This window comes from Budorcas taxicolor, chromosome 3 (assembly GCF_023091745.1).
Source record: "Budorcas taxicolor isolate Tak-1 chromosome 3, Takin1.1, whole genome shotgun sequence".
NCBI lineage: Eukaryota > Metazoa > Chordata > Mammalia > Artiodactyla > Bovidae > Budorcas > Budorcas taxicolor.
In genome coordinates this window covers 94,094,886-94,120,398 of record NC_068912.1, presented here as the reverse complement: position 1 = coordinate 94,120,398, position 25,513 = coordinate 94,094,886, and the positions used below count along the sequence as shown (strand labels likewise).

The window sequence follows — 25,513 nt, the reverse complement described above, 5'->3', positions numbered from 1 at the left end:
AGAAGCTTAAGGAATTTTTCAGAATTTTGTTTCTATTTTCTGGAATTTGTTTTTATAGGACTTCCTAATTTTTTCTTCACCTCCAGAGCACCCAGTCTAGGGCCTGACATGGGCAGGTAGTCAGCAAACACTGTCAGTGTGGCTAGGGGCGTCCCAAAGGCGACTTACCTTCCTGGCTGCCAGCTGGATGGTATCATCCTCAAAAGCCTTTACGTGTCTGAGTCGGGACAGTAGGATCTGCTGCAGCTGGCTGTGAGTATAGGGCTGGAAGCACATCCTGGTTAGACCCTGGGGAGCCGAGACGACAGAGGAACAAGTTCATGGGTTTCCCACTCGGGACAGTCCTGGTGGAAAGCCACTTGCAAATCCCCCAAACCAAGTCTCAGATAACAATTTACACATTCATCCCAGGACTACCACTGCTTCCTGCTCCTTTTGTTACTGACAATGGCCTGTGGGACCCTATAGGGCGGTAGTTCTCAATGATTTTTCCATTTAGTTTAAAAGAAACTTTATTCTACCGGAATCATTTACTAGTAGATCTGGGCAGAGGTGCTCTCGTTAGAGGATCTTTGGCTCTATAACATCGGCTGAGCGTCTGGTTTCACTTCTGCTGAACCACAAGGTCCACAAGGCCAGAGACCGGGTCTGCCCTGTTCACTGCCATATTCCGTGCATCTAACACTGCCTGCCAAGGGCTAAGCACTTAAATGGTTTTTAAAATAATTAAATGTTTAGTGCTCTGTGCAGTTTGAGTGCAGAGGTAGTAGTAGAAGCCCAAGAAGATACATTTGTAGAAAGCCATGCAATGGTGACATATTTAATTCTAATGTAGAAATTACCAGAATTTCAGAAGTCACACTTCTTCCTTTCCCCATCTATTTTAGATCCCCATGTATTCACTTTTGCAGAGCTCCTCGGCCCAGCTTCTGGGACTATAAGAACAGCTCGAGAATGGCCCTACCAGTCGGCTGGACACCCGGTTCATCATGATGCGCTCTGGCAGGTCCATGGTGTTAGCAATGGTCAGGACCACAAGGCGGGCCTCCTTGTGAGTGGGCCAGTCAAAGAGATTGTACATCACGTCTTGTTTCTGGGTCCACAGGAGGTCAAGCTGCCAGGAAATGGAGAGAGACGCAGGGTCAACCACAGAGAACGAGCCGGGCCCCCAGAGAGGAGCTGGTTACCACTGCTTCAGCAGCACCTGCCCGCAGGTCACACCGCCTGAGCAGCAAGGATGTCGATGGACACATGCCCTGCCCCGCCGCCCCCAGCACCAGAGAATGTGCCCAAGTGCAGGAGAAGGGAGCCAGGCCTTCCCTCCTGCCTTGTATCTGCTCCTGAACATCAGTCCAGAGCCACTCCGGTCCTCCCGTGGGCGCCTTCTCACCTCATCCACAAGCAGCACGGTGGTCTCCTGAGAGGACGCTTGAGTGCAGAATCGCTTAGCAAGCAGTTCTGCTGCGTGGTTAGCTGTTGCCCTTTTACCTGTCAGCTTCTGCAGTGAGGGGGAAAAGAATGGGAGTGGTACACTCTAAGGATTTGACTCCCCTTTTAAGAGTTTAAAGTTCAATCTGCCTGTAGAGGAAGGTATTTAGCCTGAGGACTTCAGGATCTTACCCTCTGCCTTCCACCGGGAGGAGAGAAGGCCACAAGAGGCATAAATTGTGTCTGAAATGCACACGAGCCACAGACCAATCCCAGAAGCCCCTCCAGAATCATCACTGCATGACTGGACGTTACTTGTTCCGGGACAGCAGCTAGTGAGTCAAAGAGTGAGACTCAAAGTCCAGCCTACCCTTTTCTAGTGTACTGCCATGCCTGCTGTATACAAATGGTTTTCACCCTCCTGGTAAGTACTAGCTCCCAGACTTCGAGGTCCTTGAGGGCACGAATTCTGCCTTCTTTGCCCTTTCTACTGCTACACATATGGCAAGTTGAAAACATATTATATGCACAAAACTAACTAAACCTTTCCCTTTTCATGTGCCACCCAGAAACGATATTTTCCAAAAAGCCCAAATCGGAATTCCCTGGCAATCCAGTGGCTGAGACTCTGCACTTTCACTGCTGAGGGCCTGGGTTGAATCCCTGGTTGGGGAACTAGGATCCCGCAAGCTGCTTGACCAAAAAAAACACCCCAAACCAAAACAAAATAAACCAAGAAAGCTCAACAAGCTCTGCTCACCTGCAAGATTTGCACGTAGACTTGGTGGGGTTCTGTCAGCTTCATGCCATTGACCTCAATGTATTGAAAGGGAGGAACTTCATTGGCTTGGGCCGCCTGCTGCAGGCAACATATCACCTCGTGCACAGTGGCAGTCTTCCCTGTCCCAGGGACCCCGGAGATGTACATGCACCTGGGGCGAGAGGAGAAGACCCCGGCTAGATCTGTGTAGCTGCGTCACACTATCGTCAGTTATGAGTATGAGGATGTATGCTGAAGGAAGGACAGAGACCCCTGAAATGTGGAGGTGGGAGGAGTAGGGGTCATTTTTGGAAGCTGATTAGAGCAGGACCTGTTTATATACAGTCACTCATTCCATAAGCAATGCTGTATGCAAAATGCCTCCCCCAAAAGGCCAGAGTTATTTTCTGTGTAAGACGAAATTCCTATAGAAATACTGTCATAACAAAAGCTGCTTCAGCAGTGAGCTTGCCTGTTTTTCCAACACTAGGGAAAGACTGCTTGGTTGAACTGCGCCTATGGTGGTACACTAGCAGGGGCCTCCTGACCATTCTGCCCCCCTCAACACAACTCACCCTCCAGTGTGGTCAAGGAGTTTGCTTTCCACAAAGTTGTAAATGTCTTGGAATTCCTGTTCCCGACAGGGAAGAGACTCGGGTACAGCAGAAACATGCAGCCTACAGTGGTGGTAAATGAGAGAAAAAGAGGGCATTAGAAACAATTTACTATCAACTCTGTAATAAAGGAAAAGGCTTATCTACAGTTTCTACTGGAAACCTTAATCACAAATCCACGGGAATGCCTTCATTCTTAAACCTCTTCATTTGGCCCTTCTCCACCCAGACAAATTACCCAGCTCAGTGGTTCTAATCAAGAGTACGTATTACTTGGGAGCTTTACCCAGATCACGTGGGTGGACCTCATCTCACATGAGATTATGATTCAGCTGATTTCTGGCAGGATCTAGGCTCACCTATTGTTAAAAAGTCCCCACAAAGTTCTAAAACGTACTGCAACTGAGAAGCAGTGTCATGACCTTGCGTCCCTGAGAAAGGGGTAGCAGTGCACTGCAGACTCCTCCCAGAACTTGTCCACAGTAGTTCACTCAGACACTGCTTGAGAGGTTTCTTCTTTCTAAACATGCACCTTCATTTTACCCTCTAACTTTATTATATACTGGGCTTCCCTGATAGCTTAGTTGGTAAAGAATCCGCCTGCAATGCAGGAGACCCCAGTTGGATTCCTGGGTCGGGAAGATCTGCTGGAGAAGAGATAGGCTACCCATTCCAGTATTCTTGGGCTTCCCTTGTGGCTCAGCTGGTAAAGAATCTGCCTGCAGTGCGGGAGACCTGGGTTTGATCCCTGGTTTGGGAAGATCCCCTGGAGAAGGGAAAGGCTACCCACCCCAGTATTCTTGCCGAGAGAATTCAATGAACTGGATAGTCCGTGGGGTTGCAAAGAGTCAGACACAACTGAGTGACTTTCACTTTGTTATTATATACACAATGACTATGAAGCACTGCCAGTGCACATGAATAAAAGCAGAGGTCTGTTTCAGCTTATCTGAAAGGGGCCCCAGAGCGGCGTCACCTTAGCCGGGCCTCCTCCAGCATGTTGGTGGGCTCCTGGGCAGGCAGGTTTCGGCTGCGGATCTGGGGAGTGGCATCACGTGGTGTTCTGGGCTCAGGCTGTGTTCAAAAGAGGGAAATTTAGATAATCAACAAGGACCTACTGTACAGCACAGAGAACTCGACTTGCTATTCTGTAATAACCTAAATGGGAAAAGAATCTGAAAAACAGTGGATCTATATATGTATATAACTGAATCACTGCTGTACACCTGAAACTAACACAGCATTGTAAGTCACCAATACTCCAAAACAAAGATTTTTAAAAGAGAGAGAACATATTTTAGAAGGGAAAAACAAAGCAAACTCCATCCAGGATGCATCAGCAAATCTGATTTGTGATGATCCGATAAAAGCAAGAGAGGCAGCGAATCAACTCCTCTTAGTCTTTTCCTGTATAAAGTGCCAAGATTCTCCCTTTCTCCCCTCACATTACACCTATATTTTGTTCACAGTCCAAACAATTTCTTATTTCTAATTTACATATAGTATTAGGATAGGAAAACACTGTCAGTCTGACTCAATGAAACTATGAGCCATACCATGTAGGGCCACACAAGACGGACGGGTCACAGTGGAGAATTCTGACAAAATGTGGTCCACTGGAGAAGGGAATGGCAAACCACTTCAGTATTCTTGCCTTGAGAACCCCATGAACAGTATGAAAAGGCAAAAAGATAGGACACTAAAAGATGAACTCCCCAGGTTGGTAGGTGCCCAATATGCTACTAGAGATCAGTGGAGAAATAACTTCAGAAAGAATGAAGGGATGGAGCCAAAGCAAAAACAACACCCAGTTGTGGATATAACTGGTGATGGAAGTAAAGTCTGATGCTGTAAAGAACAATATTGCATAGAAACCTGGAATGTTAGGTCCGTGAATCAAGGCAAATTGGAAGTGGTCAAACAGAAGATGACAAGAGTGAACATTGACATTTTAGGAACCAGTGAACTAAAATGGACTGGAATGGGTGAATTTAACTCAGATGACCATTATATCTATTACTGTGTGCAGGAATCCCTCAGAAGAAATGGAGTAGCCATCATGGTCAACAAAAGAGTACAAAATGCAGTACTTGGAGGCAATCTCAAAAATGACAGAATGATCTCTGTTCGTTTCCAAGGCAAACCATTCAATATCACAGTAATCTAAGCCTATGCCCTGACCAGTAATGCTGAAGTTGAACAGTTCTATGAACCTACAAGACCTTCTAGAACTAACACTCATGTCCTTTTCATTATAGGGGACTGGAATGCAAAAGTAGGAAGTCAAGAAACACCTGGAGTAACAGGGAAATTTGGCCTTGGAGTACAGAATGAAGCAGGGCAAAGACTAATAGAGTTTTGCCAAGAGAATGCACTGGTCATAGCAAACACCCTCTTCCAACAACACAAGAGAAGACTCTACACATGGACATCACCAGATGGTCAACATCAAAATCAGATTGATTATATTCTTTGCAGCCAAAGATGGAGAAGTTCTATACAGTCAGCAAAAACAAGACCGGGAGCTGACTGTGGCTCAGATCATGAACTCCTTATTGCCAAATTCAGACTTAAATTGAAGAAAGTGGGAAAACCACTAGACCATTCAGGTATGACCTAAATCAAATTCCTTATGATTATACAGTGGAAGTGAGAAATAGATTCAAGGGATTAGATATGATAGAGGAAAACAATGGAATGGGAAAGACTATGAGATTTCTTCAAGGAAAGTAGAGATAACATGGAAACATTTCATGAAAAGATGGGCACAATAATGGAAAGAAATGGTATGGACCTAATAGAAGCAGAAGATATTAAGAAGAGGTTGCAAGCATACACAGAAAAACTGTACAAAAAAGATCTTCCTGACCTAGATAATCACAATGGTATGATCACTAACCGAGAGCCAGACATCCTGGAATGTGAAGTCAAGTGGGCGATAGGAAGCATTACTATAAACAAAGCTAGTGGAGGTGATGGAATTCCAGTTGAGCTATTTCAAATCATAAAAGGTAATGCTGTGAAAGCGCTGCACTCAATATGCCAGCACATTTGGAAAACTCAGCAGTGGCCACAGGACTGGAAAAGGTCAGGTTTCATTCCAATCCCAAAGAAAGGGAATGCCAAAGAATGCTCAAACTACCGCACAGTTGCACTCATCTCACACGCTAGTAAAGTAATGCTCAAAATTCTCCAAGCCAGGCTTCAGCAGTACGTGAACCCTGAACTTCCAGATTTTTGAGCTGAATTTAGAAAAGGCAGGGGAACCAGAGATCAAATTGCCAACATCCACTGGATCACTGAAAAGGCAAGAAAGTTCCAGAGAAACATCTGCTTTATTGACTGTGCCAAAGCCTTTGACTGTGTGGATCACAATAAACTGTGGAAAATTCTTCAAGAGATGGGAATACCAGACCATCTTACCTGTTTCTTGAAAAATCTGTATGCAGGTCATGAAGCAACTGGACGTGGAAAAACAGACTGGTTCCAAATCGGGAAAGGAATACATCAAGGCTGTATATTGTCACCCTGCTTATTTAACTTATATGCAGAGTACATCATGACAAACTACTTTGGCCACTTCATGCGAAGAGTTGACTCACTGGAAAAGACCCTGATGCTGGGAGGGATTGGGGGCAGGAGGAGAAGGGGACGACCGAGGATGAGACGGCTGGATGGCATCACTGACTTGATGGACGTGAGTCTGAGTGAACTCCGGGAGTTGGTGATGGACAGGGAGGCCTGGTGTGCTGCGATTCACGGGGTCACAAAGAGTCAGACACGACTGAGTGACTGAACTGAACTGAACTGAACTGAACATCATGACAAACACTGGGCTGGATGAAGCACAATCTAGAACAAGATTGCTGGGAGAAATATCAATAACCTCAGATATGCAGATGACACCACCCTCATGGTAGAAAGTGAGGAACTAAAGAGCCTCTTGATGAAAGTGAAACAGAGTGAAAAAGGTGGCTTAAAACTCAACATTCAGAAAACTAAGATCATGGCATCTAGTCCCATTACTTCATGGCAAATAATGGGGAAACAGTGGAAACAGTGACAGAGTTTATTTTTGGGGGCCCCAAAATCACTGCAGATGGTGATTGCAGCCATGGAATTAAAATACGCTTGCTCTTTGGAAGGCAAGTTATGACCAAAAGAGACAGCATATTGAAAAGCAGAGACATTATTACTTTGCCAGCAAAGGTCCATCTAGTCAAGGCTATGGTTTTTCCAGTGGTGAGAGTTGGACTATAAAGAAAGCTGAGTGCCGAAGAATTGATGCTTTTAAACTGTAGTGTTGGAGAAGACTCTCGAGAGTCCGTTGGACTACAAGGAGATTCAACCAGTCCATCCTAAAGGAAATCAGTCCTGAATCTTCATTGCAAGGAGTTATGCTGAAGCTGAAGCTCTAATACTTTGGCCACCTGACGTGAAGAACTGAGTCATTTGAAAAGACCCTGATGCTGGGAAAGATTGAAGGTGGGAGAAGAAGGGGATGTCAGAGGATGAGATGGTTGGATGGCATCACCAACTCAATGGACATGTACTTGAGTAGACTCCGGGGGTTGGTGATGGACAGGGAGGCCTAGTGTGCTGCAGATCATGGGGTCACAAAGAGTCAGACACGACTGAGTGACTGAACTGAACTGAACTGATGAAGGAATGAATAAAAGTACGGGTTATATACTTTTTCCAATAAACTTATCTTAAAAGAAAGACAAATATTAAGAAATCCTAAATATTCTGCCCCAATACAGGGTAGAGAAGAAGGCATAAGCTAGGTTTGATTTATAAGATCCTCCTCTATTCCACCCCCGTGAGTTGCATTTACTGATTAAAATTTTAAAAATCATCCCTAAAAAAAGATTCTCCTTTAGACTTTTTTGAAAATATGGCCAAACTTTAGTTCAGAATTTCCACAATTCACTACATAGTACCCAGAGAAATTGCCCCAGATTTTTCCACTCCAGACCCCAGGGTCACTGTCCAGCTTAGGCCAACAGCCCTATTTTACTATTCTTTTCCTTGCCACTGGCTCACTAGAGCAGGCCTGCTACCCAGCAGTATCCATACGGTTTTCACAAAACACTCTCTTTTGTGGAGGCGTTTCACCTACCAACCCTCTGCTTCCAGCCAAGATATAAAGTGACAATCTCTGCACCTTTTCTCAAAAGCAGAGAAGCACTTAAAGACTCAAATCAGCTTTACATTATTAACTTGGAGAAAACAGGGAAATAGTAACAAAACCTTGCTGAGAAGGTATTTTTTTTAAAAAGGCTGTCCTCTGACCTTTTTTATTATGCTAAAGAGGGCCCCCCACACCCTAAATCCATTCTTCTGGGTGGGACTCAGAAAATGGAATCAAACCAGAGCTATTCCCTTATATAAGATTGCCTGGTCTCCAAAGGTGATCTATTGCAGAGGTTCCCAACCTCCAGGATCTAATGCCTGATGACTGGAGGTGGAGCTTACATCATAATAGAAATAAAGTGCACAATAAATGTGATGCGCCTGAGTCATCCCTAAATCCACACACCCACCCTCCCTCAACCCAGTCCATGGGAAAACTGTCTTCCATGAAACCAGTCCATGGTGCCAAAAAGGTTGGGGGCTGCTGAGTTGGATTTCTTTCCCTAAAGATCTTTTGTTGATTTCAACCCAAGCTCAATCACATTTTTCTTGATATGGAGAAATGGAGATGGGTTTAGAAAAATTCTCCTAATTAGGCATTTCTAAATTGCTCTAAGGAACACGATGCTTCATGAAGAAAAGTTTCCTAATATACTAATAGTCTCCTGGAAGGTCACAATAACATAAGTTAAAGGCCCTGAGAAGTCATGTGACAGTGAAACCAATTTAACTTTAATCCAAATATTTTTCAAACATATCTGAACACGGTAGGACCTCTTTTCTCAATAGCTTTCAATGTTCTGCTCAGTTTCACACAAAGCAGACAGACGTCCCCATTTTAGTCCTAGGGTTCACTTAGAACTTTCCTCTATAAATACACAAGGCACACTATTCAATATTCTGTAATAACCTGTATGGGAAAAGAATCTGAAAAAGAACTGATACATGTATAGCGGAATCAACTGGCTCTACACCTGAAACACACTGTAAATCCACTACACTCTCCCCCACCACCAAAAAAGAAGCTTTCCTCTATGAATATTTCAAGTGGCATAGCTTTGAATTTGAGAGACATGTTCTCAAAATCTAGTTGTTACTAGTTGTGTGACTTTAGTCATCACAATTTCTAAATTAAGAGAGGAGCTTCACTGGGAATAAACCTAAAAGAACCTTACAGTTTTCTTTGGTGTCTTGGAGGGGGTCTGTAAGGATGACTTCATGGAAGAGCGTAGGTTCCTGGACATACTGTTGGGTGTTCTCCTTGGAAGCGGGGTTGTGGAAGCCTCTTCCTCCTCACTGTCAGAGTCTGAAATCTCAGCTGCTGGCAGAAACTCTTCATCATTTTGGTCACTTTTACTGTTACCTAAAAACCTAAATGGCAGGACACGTTATTTTCTGATATTCAGTGTGTGAAGTCTAAATAAGAAGCTCCTAACAGGTCAGTGTGGATGCGAGTATTGCAGTCTCTCCTGCAACTGAGCAATATCAGATGTGCTCCAGTTCTTGGGCCCTTGTTACTGAGAAGCTCTGCTAAAGGCTTTATTTATATTACTTCATTAAACCCATCAACAACTTTGTGACTTGTGTATTACTTTTCCCATTTTACAGATGAGGAATCCACAGCTTAGAAAGGTGAAGTTGGTGCAAAAGTAACTTCAGTTTTGCATTGGTGAACTTTGCTGTTTGATATTGTAATACATTCTTAAATACATGTGGTTATGCTATATATCATCTTAATGCGTATTTGTTGCTTCATGTTTTTTTGCTAACGACATTACTTGCTGTTTATTTTATATTTATTTTAGACTAGGGAAATGATGTTAGACAAAAGGCAAATTCAAGCAATTTTCTTATCCGAGTTCAAAATGGGTTGTAAAGCAGCAGAGACAACTCACAGTATCAACAACGCATTTGGCCCAGGAACTGCTAACCAATATACAGTGCAGTGGTGGTTCAAGAAGTTTTGCAAAGGAACAAAAGCCTTGAAGATGAGGAGCAGAGTGACTGGTCATCAGAAGTTGAGAGTGACCAACTGAGAGGATCATCAAGGCTGAAAGTGTTACTTGCTGAGTTGTGTCTGATTCTTTGTGAACCCTGTGGACTGTAGCCTACTGGGCTCCTCTGTCCATGGAATTCTCCAGACAAGAATACTGGAGTGGGTAGCCATTCCTTTCTCCAGGGGATCTTCCCGACCTAGGGATCAAACCTGGGTGTCCTGCATTGCAGGCAGATCCTTCACCATCTGAGTCACCAGGGAAGCCCTTCATTGAAGCTGATCCTCTTACAACTACACAAGAAGTTGCTGAAGAACTTAAAACCGACCTTTCTACATTCTACATTCGGCATTTGAAGCAAATTGGAAAGGTGAAAAAGCTTGATACCTGGGTGCCTCATGAGCTGACCACAAATTTTAAAAATGTCATTTTGAAGTGTCGTCTCTTATTCTACACAACAATGAACCATTTCTCAATCGGATTATGACATACAATAAAAAGTGGATTTTATATGACAACTGGTGACAGCCAGCTCAGAGGCTGGACCAAGAAGAAACTCCAAAGCACTTCCCAAAACCACCAAAAAGAGGTTGCGGTCTCTGCTTGATGGTCTGCTGACAGTCTGACCCACTACAGCTTTCTGAATCCCAGCGAAACCATTACATCTGAGACCTATGTTCAGCAAATCAATGAGATGCACCGAAAACTGCAAAGGCTGCAGCCAGCATTGGTCAATAGAAGGGCCCAATTCTCCACAACACCACCTGACTGCACGATGCACAGCCAACACTTCAAAAGCTGAACGAATTAGGCTCTGAAGTTTTGCCTCATCCACTACATTCACCTGACCTCCTGCCAAACAACTACCACTGCCCCAAGCATCTCAACAACTTTTTGCAGGGAAAACACTTCCACAACCAGCAGGAAACAGAAATGCTTTCCAAGAGTTCCTCGAATCCCAAAGCACAAATTTTTACGCTATACTAATAAATAAACAAACTTATTTCTCACTGGCAAAAATGATTTGATTGTAATGATTCCTATTTTGGTTAGTAAAGATGTGTTTGAGCCTAGCTATAATGGTTTAAAATTCATGGTCCAAAACTGCAATTATGTTTGCACCAACCTAATAAATGACAAAGTCAAAGTGAAATCGCTCAGTGGTGTTCGACTCTTTGTGACCCCATGGACTACAGCCTGCCAGGCTCCTCTGTCCATGGGATTTTCCAGGCAAGAATATTGGAGTTGGCTGCCATTTCCTTCTCCAGGGGATCTTCCCAACCCAGAGATCGAACCCGGGTCTCCTGCATTGTAGGCAGATGCTTTTACTGTCTGAGACACCAGGGAAGTCACAAAGTCATAATGACAAAGCCTAGGTTCAAATCCAAGTCAACCAGAATCAAAGTTCATGTTCTTAGGCACCCTACTAATAGTCTTGGTGGGTGTGACGATTATGGGGCCCCGGGAGCCACCTAAGCCCAAGGCAGTGTTTCTTGTCCCTTTCAAACTATGATGTCTATGTGAAATTAACACAATTCCAGACATACTAGGTAAAGGTAAATTTCAATGGATTAGCAAATAAACAAGAAATGTTAAGAAGATTTAAGAAATAGGATTATAGATTTCACAGATGGCAGTGATGTTTTTCTGCCCGCCAAGGAGCAGTCTTACCTAAGCTGCTGCCTAATCCGATTCAAAGTCAAGAGAGAACTCTTCCTGCGGATACGGGAAGTAGAGGGAGCTTCATCCTGAACTTCTGGTTCTTTACCCTCCCTGCAAGATATCAGAGCAAGATTACGGAAAGCGGTTTTGGGTGCCAGCTATCAGCCGCAGGACTGGAAGTGAGTCAGGTAGCCTAACAGGCTCATATTCTTTCGACAGCTACTTTGGAAGGAGCTAAGCAAAATTTGCCAAGAAGTTTATAATGGAAGTTTGACTCAAACCCAGAGATTAAAGTTTGCCAAAAGCTTATCATTTAAAGTAGACTCATCACCTCCACAACTAGAAATCAGAATATATTAATACTAACTCTACACAGAGTTTCTTATTCTTTTTAAATTTCTGATGTATCTATAATTTACTATCTACTCAAGGTTAGTAGCAATGCAGGTGTACTCTCAATGCAAAGCATTTATCAAGAAATCTAGGTAAAGGACTTTACTGGAAGTCCAGTGGTTAAGACTTTGCCTTTCAATGCAGGGGGTGCAAGTTTGATCAAACCAGGTTTGATCCCTAGTTGGTGAACTAAAATTCCATATAACTTGGGGCTAAAAATCTTTAAAACTTAAACAGAAGCAATATTGTAACAAATTCAACAAAGACATTAAAAATGATACACATTAAAAAAAAAAAAAAACCTTAAAAAAAAAAAGGAAACCAAATAAAATCAGAAAAGCCAGGTGCTAGAGTTTCTGAGCAGGAAACACTAAAATTTCAGGACTGTCATGTCTGTACAGCCCATTATGTACAGACAATGCCCAGTGTCAAACTTCAGAGTTGTTATAGATGCATTATCTTCTTGTATTTTATGTATTTGAAAATGGTTTCCAGTTTTAAAAAACAGAAAGAAACTGACTAAGAAAATCACTGTTAAAATGTGGTTAAGAGCCAAGCAAGCAATGAAATCCAAGACTGTGAAGCAATTCAGGTCTGGGAATTATCTTCTGGAGCAGCAATCCCCAAAGGAAAGCTGGGTATATCAGAATCATCCTAAGAGTGTCTCAAAAATACAGATTCCTGGGCCCAACACTTGGAGACTGATTCACTACATCTGGGGAGAGGCTCAGAAATCTGGATTTTAGGAAAGCTGGTGATTCTGTGACATAGACAGATTCACTGGCTGTGACCCACACATTTCCATCATGTGAAGGATCTTGATTTGCTCTGTGGGAGGCAGGATAACATCCCCAGTCACCTTCTTTTGATGTATTCTGGTTTCAGAATCACAGAAGGCACCACTGAGGATTTCCATCCCCCGCTGGTAGGAGTAAGTGTTCTTTCTTCACTAGTCTCTGTTGCTTTCAAAGCTGGGACTCGAGTTCTCAGGATCATGCCACGATCAGGTGAAGTCTTCCTGGCATCTTTGGTACAGGAGTGTTGAATCTCTCCAGTTTTCTCTGGGGCTTTCAGAGCTGGAGATGAGGTCTGAGAACCATCAGGCAGAGACCTCTTTGAAGGTGACATGATCTCAGAGAAGGCCACTTTCCGTTTCATTCTTCCAGGAGAATCCAATGAGGCACACGAAGTTGCCTGTGAAATCCTTGTGTCAGGAGTCCTAGGGAAACCTAAGTTCAAGAGAAATCACTATAGACAGTGTGTGAATTTTATAACAAGCACTGTACAGATTGCTAATCTCTTTAGAGATAAATTCTTCCACTGAGTGATGCAAAGACATGAATTATCCATATTTGGAATTATTCTATACTATCTTTTCCCAGGTCAGGTAGCTCTTATATTTTTAGTCTCTCTCTTAAATTCTAAGGATAATTTTGCTAGCTGAAACAGTTAACTCAGGCTTCATAGATAAATGTTCAAACATCAGGTTTTCCATGAAGTAATCTCCCAGAACAGTTGTTCTCAACCAGGGTGATACTGCACATCCTCAAGCCCCATTCAACCCCATCTGAAATTTATTCCAATGACTCTGTTGAGTAACACCAAGGCCTTACATTTTTTCTTAACCCAGATTATACCAGTGGAGAAATGGATCCTGCAGGCAATCAACTGGGCTTTGAGAGTACACAGAACCACATTTGGGGCTCCTCCAATTTCATCATGATCAAAGGCATCAAGAACCTGGACATTCATTCACAGACGAATAGCTCATCAATTGAGCTATTAAAATGCCAAGGTATATACCAGGTGCTAGGAGACAAAAGTTGAATGAGACCCAATCCTGGTTCCCATCCTAAGATACTCTAGTCTAACAGGGCAGATGAGATGCATAAATGTCTATAATATCAAGTTTAATAATGATCCTAAAGCATCTAGTGCTAATAAATAGGGCTTCCCAGATGGCTCTAATGGTCACCAACCTGCCTACCAACGCAGGAGACCATAAGAGATGTGGGTTCGATCCCTGGGTCAGGAAGATCCCCTGCAGGGAGGGCATGGCAATCCTCTCCAGTATTCTTGCCTGGAGAATCCACTGGACAGACAGGCCTGGCGGGCTACAGTCCATAGGGTCGCAGAGAGTCGGACACGAATAAAGCAACTTAGCTCGCTTGCAGGCTAATAAATACAGCTCTTGAGACAGGCCTTGAAAGAAAGGCAAAATTTCAACAGAGTTGAAAGGGGAAGGAGGGGGACGAGCGAAGAGAATAACTGAGATTGATGTGAGCTAAGGCAGCGAGACAGGAAAGCACTGGGCGGAGTTCACTTCAGCCACAGCACAGGGTGTGTGTGGAAATGCTGCTGCAGGCAAGGCAAGAAGTCAGCTAGCACCTGTGTGGCAAATACGAGAATAACGCATGTCTAGAATGTCCCAATATCCTAGTCTCCTTTATGTCTCATTTCTCCATCTTTCTGTCAGAAACAATCCATAATATTTTCCTCATAACTGCCACATCTAATTATGTCACTGTGTCAAGTTTAAATTTCTTACCCTAACTTTCAAGGTCCTACAAAATCAACAGTGAAAAAAATACCGCAATTATTTCTAAATGGTGACTGTACAAATTATTTCTTTAGTAGTCGTCTGCATTTCCAGAAAGTTTCATTATGTTCATATTCAGCTCCTAAACATACAGAAACTGTGGGAAATTCTTAAAGAGATGGGAACACCAGACCACCTTACCTGCCTCCTGAGAAACCTGTATGCAGGTCAAGAAGCAACAGTTAGAACTGGACATGGAATAACAGACTGGTTCCAAATAGGAAAAGGAGTACGTCAAGGCTGTATATCCCTGCTTATTTAACTTATATGCAGAGTACGTCATGCGAAATGCCAGGCTGAATGAAGCACAAGCTAGAATCAAGATTGCCGGAAGAAATATCAGTAATCTCAGATATGCAGATGACACCACCCTTATGGCAGAAAGCGAAGAACTAAAGAGCGTCTTGATGAAAGTGAAAGAGGAGAGTGAAAAAGTTGGCTTAAAACAACATTCAGAAAACTAAGATCACGGCATCTGGTCCCATCACTTCATGGCAAATAGATAGGGAAACAATGGAAACAGTGAGAGACTTTATTTATTTTTTTTTTGGCTCCAAAATCACTGCAGATGGTGGTTGCAGCCATGAAATTAAAAGATACTGGCTCCTTGGAAGAAAAGCTATGACCAACCTAGACAGCATGCTAAAAAGCAAAGACATTACTTTGCCAACAAAAGTCCGCCTAGTCAAAGTTACGGATTTTCCAGTAGTCATGTGTGGATGTGAGAGTTGGACTATAAAGAAAATTGTGTGCCGAAGAATTGATGCTTTTGAACTGTGGTGTTGGAGAAGACTCTTGAGAGTCTTTTGGATAGCAAGGAGAATCAACCAGGCCATCCTAAAGGAAATCAGTCCTGAACAGTCACTGGAAGGACTGATGCTGAAGCTGAAACTACCTGATGTGAAGAACTGAATCGCTGGAAAAGACCCTGATTCTGGGAAAGATTGAAGGCGGGAGGAGAAGGGGACATCAGAGGATGAGATGCTTGTATAGCATCATCAACTCGATGAACATGAGTTTGAGTAGGCTCCAGGAGTTGGTGATGGACAGGGAAGCCTGGCGTGCTACAGTCCATGCGGTTGCAGAGTCAGACAGGACTGAGTGACTGAACTGAACTGAACTGAAACATACATTATACTAGGAAGTTTCAAGACTACTCAATGAACTTGGCACAGAAACAAAAAAATTAAGGACACATAATAGGATGAGGATGAGCTCATAGAATGGCCATGGAGTAGCTTCCAGACACATTATTAGTGAAAAAAGTTAAGAGGGAAAATAATACATCCAGTATAATGCTCTACTGGCTAAGAAATAATGGGAAATAAAATTAGGAGAAAAATAAACCGGAAACTAATAAAATTTATTACAAAAAGATGAGGCAGAATCAGGGTGAGAGGATAAAGAAAGGGATGGGGCTTCTCTGAGGACACTTGTCTTATTTTGACTCTGTGCTAATGTTTCACATGTTTTATAAGTCAAAGATGGGAAAAGCCCTAAAATTAAACATAAATCAAAGAACTTAACTGTATATCACCAATAAATAACGATTAGCAGAACTAAAATATTTAATCAAAGTAACATTACTCCCTCAGTGGAATATATTCTAAAAATATAAAGAATAACAAATTAATTACAATTTGGAATTACGCAACGTGGGAAGGATGGGAAGAACCCTGTGCTGTAGATTAGAAGTATCAGTATGAATTTAAGAGTTTTAAGATTATAACAAATACATATATATAGTTCTTAGTTCTTCCGCTAAGGATCTAAAAGCAATGTCACCTTAGTAGCTGGGCTCTTAAAGAATTAGCTGATTATAGGGCTTAACATTAGTAATCATTAAGAAAATGTTAATAATGACATACTACCTCACACCCATTAGGATAGCTACAATCAAAGCCACGGAAAATAACAATATAAAATAACAAGATCTAAATACTTAGTGAGGACGTGGGGAAATGGAACTCTAGTATTATTGATGAGACTGTAAAAAGAAAATTGATGCAGCTGTCATGGTTCCATTTCTGAGTACATATTCAAAATGAAGGCAGGGACTCGATATGATATTTGTAAACTCAATTTCATAGCAGCATTAGTCACAATAGCCAAAAGGTGGAAGCAACCCACATGTCCATTGACAGGTGAATGAATAAATAAAATGTGGTATATATGTACAATGGCTATGATTCAGCCTTAAAAAAAAGTAAATCTTACTCCAACAAGCCAAAGCAATCTTGAGAAAGATGAACAAAGCTGGATGCATCGTAGTCCCTGATTTGAAGCTATATTATTGGGCTGGCCAAAAGCATCATTCAGGTTTTTCTGTAAGATGGCATGGAGAAACCCAAATGAACCTTTCGGCCAACCCAATACAAAGCAATAAGTAATCCAAATCATTTGGTTTTGGCATTAAAAACAGAGACACAGATCAATGGAACAGAATGGAAAGCCCAGAAGCAAACCCAAGTATATATGGTCAATTAATTTACAACAAAGGAGACAAGAATAAACAAAACGTAGAAAGGTGGTTGCCAGAGGATGGGGCACGAGGGAATGGGAAGTTACTGCTTAAAGGTTGGAAAGACTGTTTTAGAAGAAGATGAGGATGGTTACACAACAGTGTGAATGCACTTCATGCCACTGAACTGTACATTTTTTAAAATGATGAAAATGGTCAATCTTACATGACACATATTTCAAGATATGTCCAATCAGTACTTGGCCCAATGCTGCATAACTCAGTGCTGTATTGTAGCATGAATTAATATTTTACCATTTCCCTTTAGCCTGAATACTGCCCATTATCACCCATTTCACACTTACTGCTGAGCTCCAGCCTCTTCCTCGCCCTTGGCGTGACAGGATGGGAAGCAGTGTGACGAGATTTGGAAGTGGAATGCCTTGACTCGATCCTTTTGACTGCATGTTCTGTTGTGGTCCAAGAAGGGCTTTCTGCACTCTTAGTTTTGGCTTCCATGGACTTCTGGTATCTATGACTGTCTTCTTGAAGCTTATTCAACTGAGCAAATACTTCTGGAGGTAGTGGTTTGAATTTTTTCTCATTCCAAGATAGTTTCACAAAGAATGTCTTCTCATTTTTCAGATCTATAGGCATGACTTCATCTGGGGCTAAAGCTACTACCTGAATTTAGGAAGTAGAGAAGACAGAAAGAAAGGAGAAGCAACAGAGTCAAGGAATGCTCTATGAGTGCTATGATTAAAAAGCATGTAAGTCTGCATTACCTGGAACATTACTTTTCTAGATAAAACAGTCATGAACACGATATAGCATATTTCCAGACTCCTCCTTGCTGATACGAATGCCTCATGTTGTTTTTTCAATCCATTTTATTCACCGAGGCCAGATTTCCCCACAAAAACTTCTCTAAGCATAGTCTACAATGCTTCAATAACCTACCGTGGTTACCCACTCTAGCAAGATCGGATTACTTAAATTGATTTGCAGTGAGTTCTAAATCTGACCCCACTTTATCTCGAGTCTTCAGTACTCTTCAAAATGGCTTCCCACCACTAGTCGACTGTGGCTTGTCACAGTCCTGCTCATTCCCGCCTAAACGCCTTCTCTGCCTTTCCAAATCCACCCATCTAGCTGCTTCAACTTCTACATCCACCTTTCACTTCTTTACTCATTTAACTCAAAGGTTATTTCGTGGCACACAATATGCTGAGCCCATAGATTGGAAAAATCTGATTATAGTCCTGCCAAACCATGGTTTCCTTGCCCTACCAACCGTCTAATCACCACATGATCACATCATGACCTAAACCCATTTTGAAGGGCTTAAGTAGCTTGTTCAGTCATGTCCAACTTTGTGACCCCATGGACAGTACAGTCCATGGAATTCTCCAGGCCAGAATACTGGAGTGGGTAACCTTCATTCCCTTCTCCAGGGGATCTTCCCAACGCAGGGATCGAATCCCGCATTGCAGGTAGATTCTTTACCAGCTGAGTCACCAGGGCTGGAATCAAGATTGCCGGGAGAAATATCAATAACTTCAGATATGCAGATGACACCACCCTTATGGCAGAAAGTGAAGAGGAGCTAAAAAGCCTCTTGATGAAAGTGAAAGAGGAGAGTGAAAAAGTTGGCTTAAAGCTCAACATTCAGAAAATGAAGATCATGGCATCTGGTCCCATCACTTCATGGGAAATAGATGGGGAAACAGTAGAAACAGTGTCAGACTTTATTTTGGGGGGCTCCAAAATCACTGCAGATGGTGACTGCAGCCATGAAATTAAAAGACGCTTACTCCTTGGAAGAAAAGTTATGACCAACCTAGATAGCATATTCAAAAGCAGAGACATTACTTTGCCGACTAAGGTCTGTCTAGTCAAGGCTATGGTTTTTCCTGTGGTCATGTATGGATGTGAGAGTTGGACTGTGAAGAAGGCTGAGCGCCAAAGAATTGATGCGTTTGAACTGTGGTGCTGGAGAAGACTCTTGAGAGTCCCTTGGACTGCAAGGAGATCCAACCAGTCCATTCTGAAGGAGATCAACCCTGGGATTTCTTTGGAAGGAATGATGCTGAAGCTGAAGGAAGCTCCAGTACTTTGGACACCTCATGTGAAGAGTTGACTCATTGGAAAAGACTCTGATGCTGGGAGGGATTGGGGGCAGGAGGAGAAGGGGACGACCCAGGATGAGATGGCTGGATGGCATCACGGACTCGATGGACGTGGGTCTGGGTGAACTCCGGGAGATGGTGATGGACAAGGAGGCCTGGTGTGCTGCGATTCATGGGTTTGCAAAGAGTCGGACACGACTGAGCGACTGAACTGAACTGAACTGAACTGAGCTGAAGTAGCTTGAGAAATAACCCACACCCTAGTCTCCAGTGTCCCAGCTCAGCCTACACCTCATTAGAACCTGATTTATCATAAAATCCCATAACATATATTTGCTTATAGCAATTAGCACTCTTTGTACTAGTCCTCATTTAAGCAAGCATATTCAGCCTCATAATACTTTATGCCTGCCACAATCATAGCTAAATATAATTTCCCACTGAGATACTTTTGCCAATTTCTGCTCTTCCCTCAGGTCACAACCTAAATGTCACTTCCACCCGAAGGGTCCTAACACATGTTACGTGCTTTCAGTAAATATTTGTTGAAAGGGAAGTAGGCAGGCAAGCAGGGACAATGACAAACAGGAAAAATTCATTTCTTTGAGGTAAACTAAAGCTAGTAATATATTTGAGGCCATGCAGTTTAGGAGTCAAGTCATAAATAAGCTTCACAATAGAACTGAATATCAAAGTACCACCTACCCGCACACAGCCAATGATGGTCTCAACACTAATGTTGCTGTCACAGGTCGGGTTGTCATACCAGAATATCTCTTGTGTGTCAGGCTTCCGGTCCAGTAAGTGCTGTTTACAGATAGGGACTTCACAGAATCGGATAAACCACTGTACTCGAGCACGTTTTTTGGAATAAAGTTTAGAATCTAGAAGGACAGATGGAAAAGGTAAGGTTAAGAAAACACGATAACATTTCATTAAGCACTTCTTATGTGCCAGACAGTGTGCTAAGTACTTGATAATACTTGATTAATACATTATCCTTAATCCTCACAATAATTGTACAAGGCAGACACTAAGGCTGTCTCCCATTTACAGGTAAAGTAATCCATTACAGAGACCTTAAGTGATGTGTCAAAGGTCACAGGACCAACCAGCTTGCTGACTCCACCCAGCACCCATGTTCTTCTCATTTTGCCCCATTCCCAATGGTGTCATCAGTCACCAAATAAATTATAAAAGGCATTTGAGAGGAGCAATTCTAATCACAGGCACTGAGCAAATTTTGCAAATCTGTGGAAAACTCCCAGTAAGACTCAGAGCATAAGCTACTGAGATGTCTTCTGGCCAATATATGCTTGCAGTCTTCAGCTTTATCATTGTAATGTACTGTTAACATCACTCCATACCAGTCTTAGCTCCAAGTGAAAGCACAGACACACATTAGTGCCACTATCATCATTGCCTCCTGTCTTCCTTATCTTGCTTCAGAGAAAGACTGGAGCCATCCGATGCAGCACAATACACAAATTCTAGTATCTATACAGAAAGGTCCAAACCACATATACAAAAGCCCACCCTGCTGACGTGCTCCCCCTAGTGGACGTGGGATTGATGACGTTCTCCTCCATACTTCGTGAAGAATCTTCTCTGTCTCTGCAACGTAAAACATCTTCATCCACTCTATCAGTTCTTGTAGGCACAAACTGCCACAGGCTAGGACTAACTACTACATACTCTTCTAGCTTTTGGAAGAGGCAGTTTTATATAGTTTAAGTTGTTATCCTTCATCTTCCTTTTGGAATTCTGCCCCATTTCTCCTTTTCAGTGCTCTTCTCTACTCTGCAGAGGGTTAACAGCAGAGAAAATTAGCAGCAGCTTGAGTGTGGCCTTGCAGGTCCCATTTAACACTCCTTTCCCTTTGGTTTCTCCAGCTTTAAGGGCAGTAGTGGCTTTCTGCCCTTATTGATCTCTGGAAAGCACCAATGTTTGCTCTCCTACCTTCTCAACACTTGAATACAAGTCCCTCTGTGTAAATAACACACCTCGTGTTTTTGTTTTTCTGACGGGAACATCAATCAACTAATACACAATCCAACTTAAGAACTCCCCAGTAAAAGTAACTTTGCATGCAAAATTACTGACTTCCTGATGCCAAAATAAAGGACACATTTCTATTAGAGTGCAAATCACCTATTTTTTCCCTTCCCCCCTTTCCTAAATCATCCTTTCCACTTCACCAATCCTGCCTTCCCGGCCATTCTCACCCACTCCTAAAAACAATGGACAAGCTAAATTATTGAGACCCCCCCCCCCACCAATCCCACTCTTTCCCAGTACTGCTCTAGTGAGTAAAGACGTTCACTAGGTAGAAGAGGGTACAGCTGGTGCTTAAGTGACCCCATATGCACACCCGATATACTGCTCTGAGCAGAGGAATCAGTAACCACCCTTCTCCCCCATCATGGAGTACTTCCCAATCATTCACAACAAGGAATGCTTTTCATTCCACCCCCAAACTCACCATCTTCAAACAACTCAACCACTTTAGCAATGTATGGATTTTCATCATCATCCCCCTCAATCAACACAAACTGTCCAACTTGGATGTGAATCTCAGTCGAATAACCTTCTCTTTTCACACTGATCTCCCTAGGAAATAACAGAGAAACAAGTTAGGAAATCTCGTAGGGTGGGCCAAGCTCTTCAGACCTCTTGGCACAGAAGAATATGCTCTTTAACTGGAAAATCTCCTGAATAGTTTTTCTCTGCTGACCAATTATACTAGAAACCAATATACCAGTCACATGCAAGTGTAGATGAAATGAGTTAAATGAATTGTTTTAGCATGGATGATTAATCCAGAGGCCTCCTTATGAAACCTAACTTCTCTCAGTTATTCACAAAGAACAACAAACACTTCCTAAGACATGAAAGCTGCCCAAGAGCAACATCAAATTGTTCAGAGAAGTCTTGGGTGAAGAGGATATAGTAACATCTAATCCTACCCTGCTATCATGCAGAATTACACAGAACCTATCTGAAATAGGTAAGACAGTCTCATACATATCAAATTTTATTAACCTGACATAATGTCTTCCTGTATCACTAGCTGCTCTATTTATGCTACTATCTTCTTCCATTAAACAAACCCCTGCTGCCTTATTGTCATTTCATATGGGTCTTCCCTGGTGGCTCAGACGTTAAAGTGTCTGCCTACAATGCAGGAGACCTGGGTTCGATCCCTGGGTCGGGAAGATCCCTTGGAGAAGGAAATGGCAACCCACTCCAGTATTCTTGCCTGGAGAACCCCATGGACGGAGGAGCCTGGTGGGCTACAGTCCACGGGGTCGCAAAGAGTCAGACATGACTGAGCGAGTTCACTTTCACTTTCACTTTTCTGGGTCAGGAAGATCCCCTGGAGAAAGGAATGGCTACCCACTCCAGTACTCTTGTCTGGAGAATCGCATGAACCGAAGAGCCTGGTGGGCTACAGTCCATGCAGTTGCAGAGTCAGACATGACTGAGTATCCATAAGCACACACACATACACTCCTCAACCTACAATAACTAGGACACTTTGGATACAAGTTATTAACAGCTTAGCTTGGAGAAGCTATTAGTTTCAGTACTAAAGAATTCTATCACTCACTTGTAGGTTTGGTAGTGTAGTTTTTGATCCAACAATGGCCTGCCAACCCACGAATAAGTTTGTCTGGTCCTCAGTCTTGCAGAACAGTACGCCATGGCTCCTGTGTAAAAGTCACTAACTCTGAGTTAACATGACAAGCTCTGATGAATTCTGGGGCACAGTTCCTGCCTTCAATGGGTTCAGCCTTCTTTTCTGCCCCTACCACACTCCCACACGTTGTAGCCTTAGAAGAAAAACTTTGAGGAAAAATTCAGGCTCTATGAAGATCAAACATAGGCAATTCAGCATTATCTGGTACTGTGCCTTATCTCTTCCTATCCAGGGAAACAGAAAGGTCAATATAAGAAACTACAGATATTTAGAAGTACTTGGCACAAGACATAATGAGATAAGAAACATCTACCAACATGAAACTAAAAGCCAGCGATACAGTAGTTTTAACATTTATAACATTTATAACCTAGGCAGGGATGAAATAAAAATGCACGGAAGGACAACTAACAGTACAGAGCCAAGAGAAAGAGCCAGAAAGGCTAAGGTAAAGGCCCAGGTCTTTTGACTGTTCCGGGAGGGTTTCTTAGAGGGGTTTTCTAAACTGAATATTGAATAATGGATAGCTATCTGATAAGATGGATGAAATGAGGGTTTCCAAGGGGTGGAGGGAAAAACATGCAAGAGACATTTGGGGGAATGGCAATGGGTTTTATCAAATGTATCATTCCACTTACATTAAAAACAAAACAAAATCCCAGTGTCACTAACCTGTACTGCTCTGGCAGTTGGAAGGAGTATTTTTCTTTGCAACTGACAGGTCCTAGATATAAGTACTGTGAATAGATGAAAAGAAACAATTGTATTAAAGTACATGAAAAAAAGAAGACATTTTACTGACAATACTGAAATGTGAATGAAAAATCCAAACATATTTAACAATCTTTACAATTTGGAAGCAACAATCTACTAGTCCTAATAATAATGCCAATTCATCATCTTAAGTTTGCTATTAAGAAAATAATAATTTTCCTTTAAATTCAATGCTTTTCTTATAGAGCTAAAGTTTGCCAAAACTGGGTTAAAAAAAATTTTTTTTAATCCAGTCTAACAGAATACTCTGACTTACTGAGAGAGGGACCAATAATTTCAGTCCATGTCGAAAACAATAGAATTAGAACAGTATATAGACATCCTGATTAAATAAGCTGATTTCCTAAAGTCCAGTAGCATTATGTCCTACATTCTACTTGGGAACATTCTGACCCATAAAATTTTCTGCTTTTAAAAAATGTATTTTTTTAATACACTGTGAGGAAACTAACTAGCAAAAGAAGATATCGAGTCAGTAAATGCATAGCTTACAAATGATGCCTCAATGATTACTATTAGGAACATTTAGAGTGTAATTCACAACACAGTACTACTAAAATCAATCTAATTTTTACAAAATACATCGTAGAAATGAACAAACAGCAGACCGAGGAGTTAACACAGGTTGGAGACTTGGGTTCAAGTAAAAAATGCATTTGCATTCATTATATCCAATAATCGTTCGTTAAAATATTAATAAAAGTGTTTGGATCTCAATAAATGTCCAAGGGAATATATTAACTCTAACTTCCTTTCAATATATGTTCCTTTTAATGGAAGATGTAACATGGAACTATTAGAAGTTCCTTGGAACTTTTCACCTTTCCACAATGAAATCAGGCAAAATAGGCTACTGAGGTACAGACAAAAGATGCAAGTAAATAAGTTCGATCATTTTTGAAAAATACGGAATATCACTGAGAGTGATATTATAGCAAATTGGAATCTCCCAACACATTTTCTTCCCTGGTGGCTCAGATGGTAAAGAATTCACCTGCAATGCGGGAGACCTGAGTTCAATCCCTGGGTTGGGGAGATCCCCGGGAGAAGGGAACGGCTACCCACTCCAGTATTCGGGCCTGGAGAATTCCATGGACTGTGGAGTCACAGAGTCCCTGGGGGTCCATGGGGTTGCAAAGAGGCAGACATGACTGAGTGACCTTCACTTTCACGCAACATATTTTCTACAATTCTTGAATAATCTAACTGAAGAATAGATGCCCTGACTTGTCACATTATCTATGATATTTGGTTACACTGGCACAGGGATCTCATTTTTCAAACCAAAAACTGGCATACAGAAGGACTATCTCCATACTCCTCAGGTATTCATGTGTATCTAAGGGCATCAGATCCATGCTTTCAATGATTTTAAATAGAGACAATATTTTAGCTTACTAAAACAGGCATCCTAGTTCAAAAGCTAAACCAAAATTAAATTTAACACTCCTTTTCTAGATCATGAGCTCTATACACTGAGAACAGTATAAGCATATCTGTATGCAAGGGTGGATGATTTACCAAAGGCTGAGAAGGCAGGAGTACCAGAAGGCTCTCTGGGCCTGGATTACATAACCTGCCCCGTCTTGGTCTGTCCCTACGCTTCAGGACTGCTTTTCTGAATCTCAAGCACACCATGTTGTTAGTCCCCTCAGACTTAGACAGTTGCTGTTCTCTCTTCTTGCATATCTTTGCAGGGATGGCTCAGGTCTCAGTGCCAGTAAAACTTCCTCAGATAGGCCTTCACAGATGCCCAATGGAAAGTTACTCCCCACCCCTTCATACTGTCCTTCAGGGTCACATTCTATTGCACCACTCTATTATCAAAGCAATAACCTTTATATTACTTTATTTTCTGTACTT

General features: G+C 42.2%; 1 protein-coding gene across 1 annotated transcript in view; it reads right to left on the bottom strand.

Annotated features, from left to right (window-relative positions):
- Positions 1-22,881, bottom strand: part of ORC1 (origin recognition complex subunit 1) — a 30,266-nt gene extending 7,385 nt beyond the window's left edge. The window contains exons 1-13 of the mRNA XM_052637782.1: positions 22,787-22,881; positions 21,659-21,786; positions 19,882-20,060; positions 17,413-17,731; positions 12,847-13,216; positions 11,604-11,705; positions 9,114-9,309; positions 3,779-3,876; positions 2,764-2,865; positions 2,189-2,360; positions 1,391-1,498; positions 965-1,114; positions 169-288 (exon numbers count right to left, since the gene is read on the bottom strand). Coding sequence (XP_052493742.1) covers positions 169-288; positions 965-1,114; positions 1,391-1,498; positions 2,189-2,360; positions 2,764-2,865; positions 3,779-3,876; positions 9,114-9,309; positions 11,604-11,705; positions 12,847-13,216; positions 17,413-17,731; positions 19,882-20,060; positions 21,659-21,786; positions 22,787-22,881 — 2,139 coding nt within the window. The remainder of the gene's footprint in view (positions 1-168; positions 289-964; positions 1,115-1,390; positions 1,499-2,188; positions 2,361-2,763; positions 2,866-3,778; positions 3,877-9,113; positions 9,310-11,603; positions 11,706-12,846; positions 13,217-17,412; positions 17,732-19,881; positions 20,061-21,658; positions 21,787-22,786) is intronic.
- Positions 22,882-25,513: the final 2,632 nt, after the last annotated feature.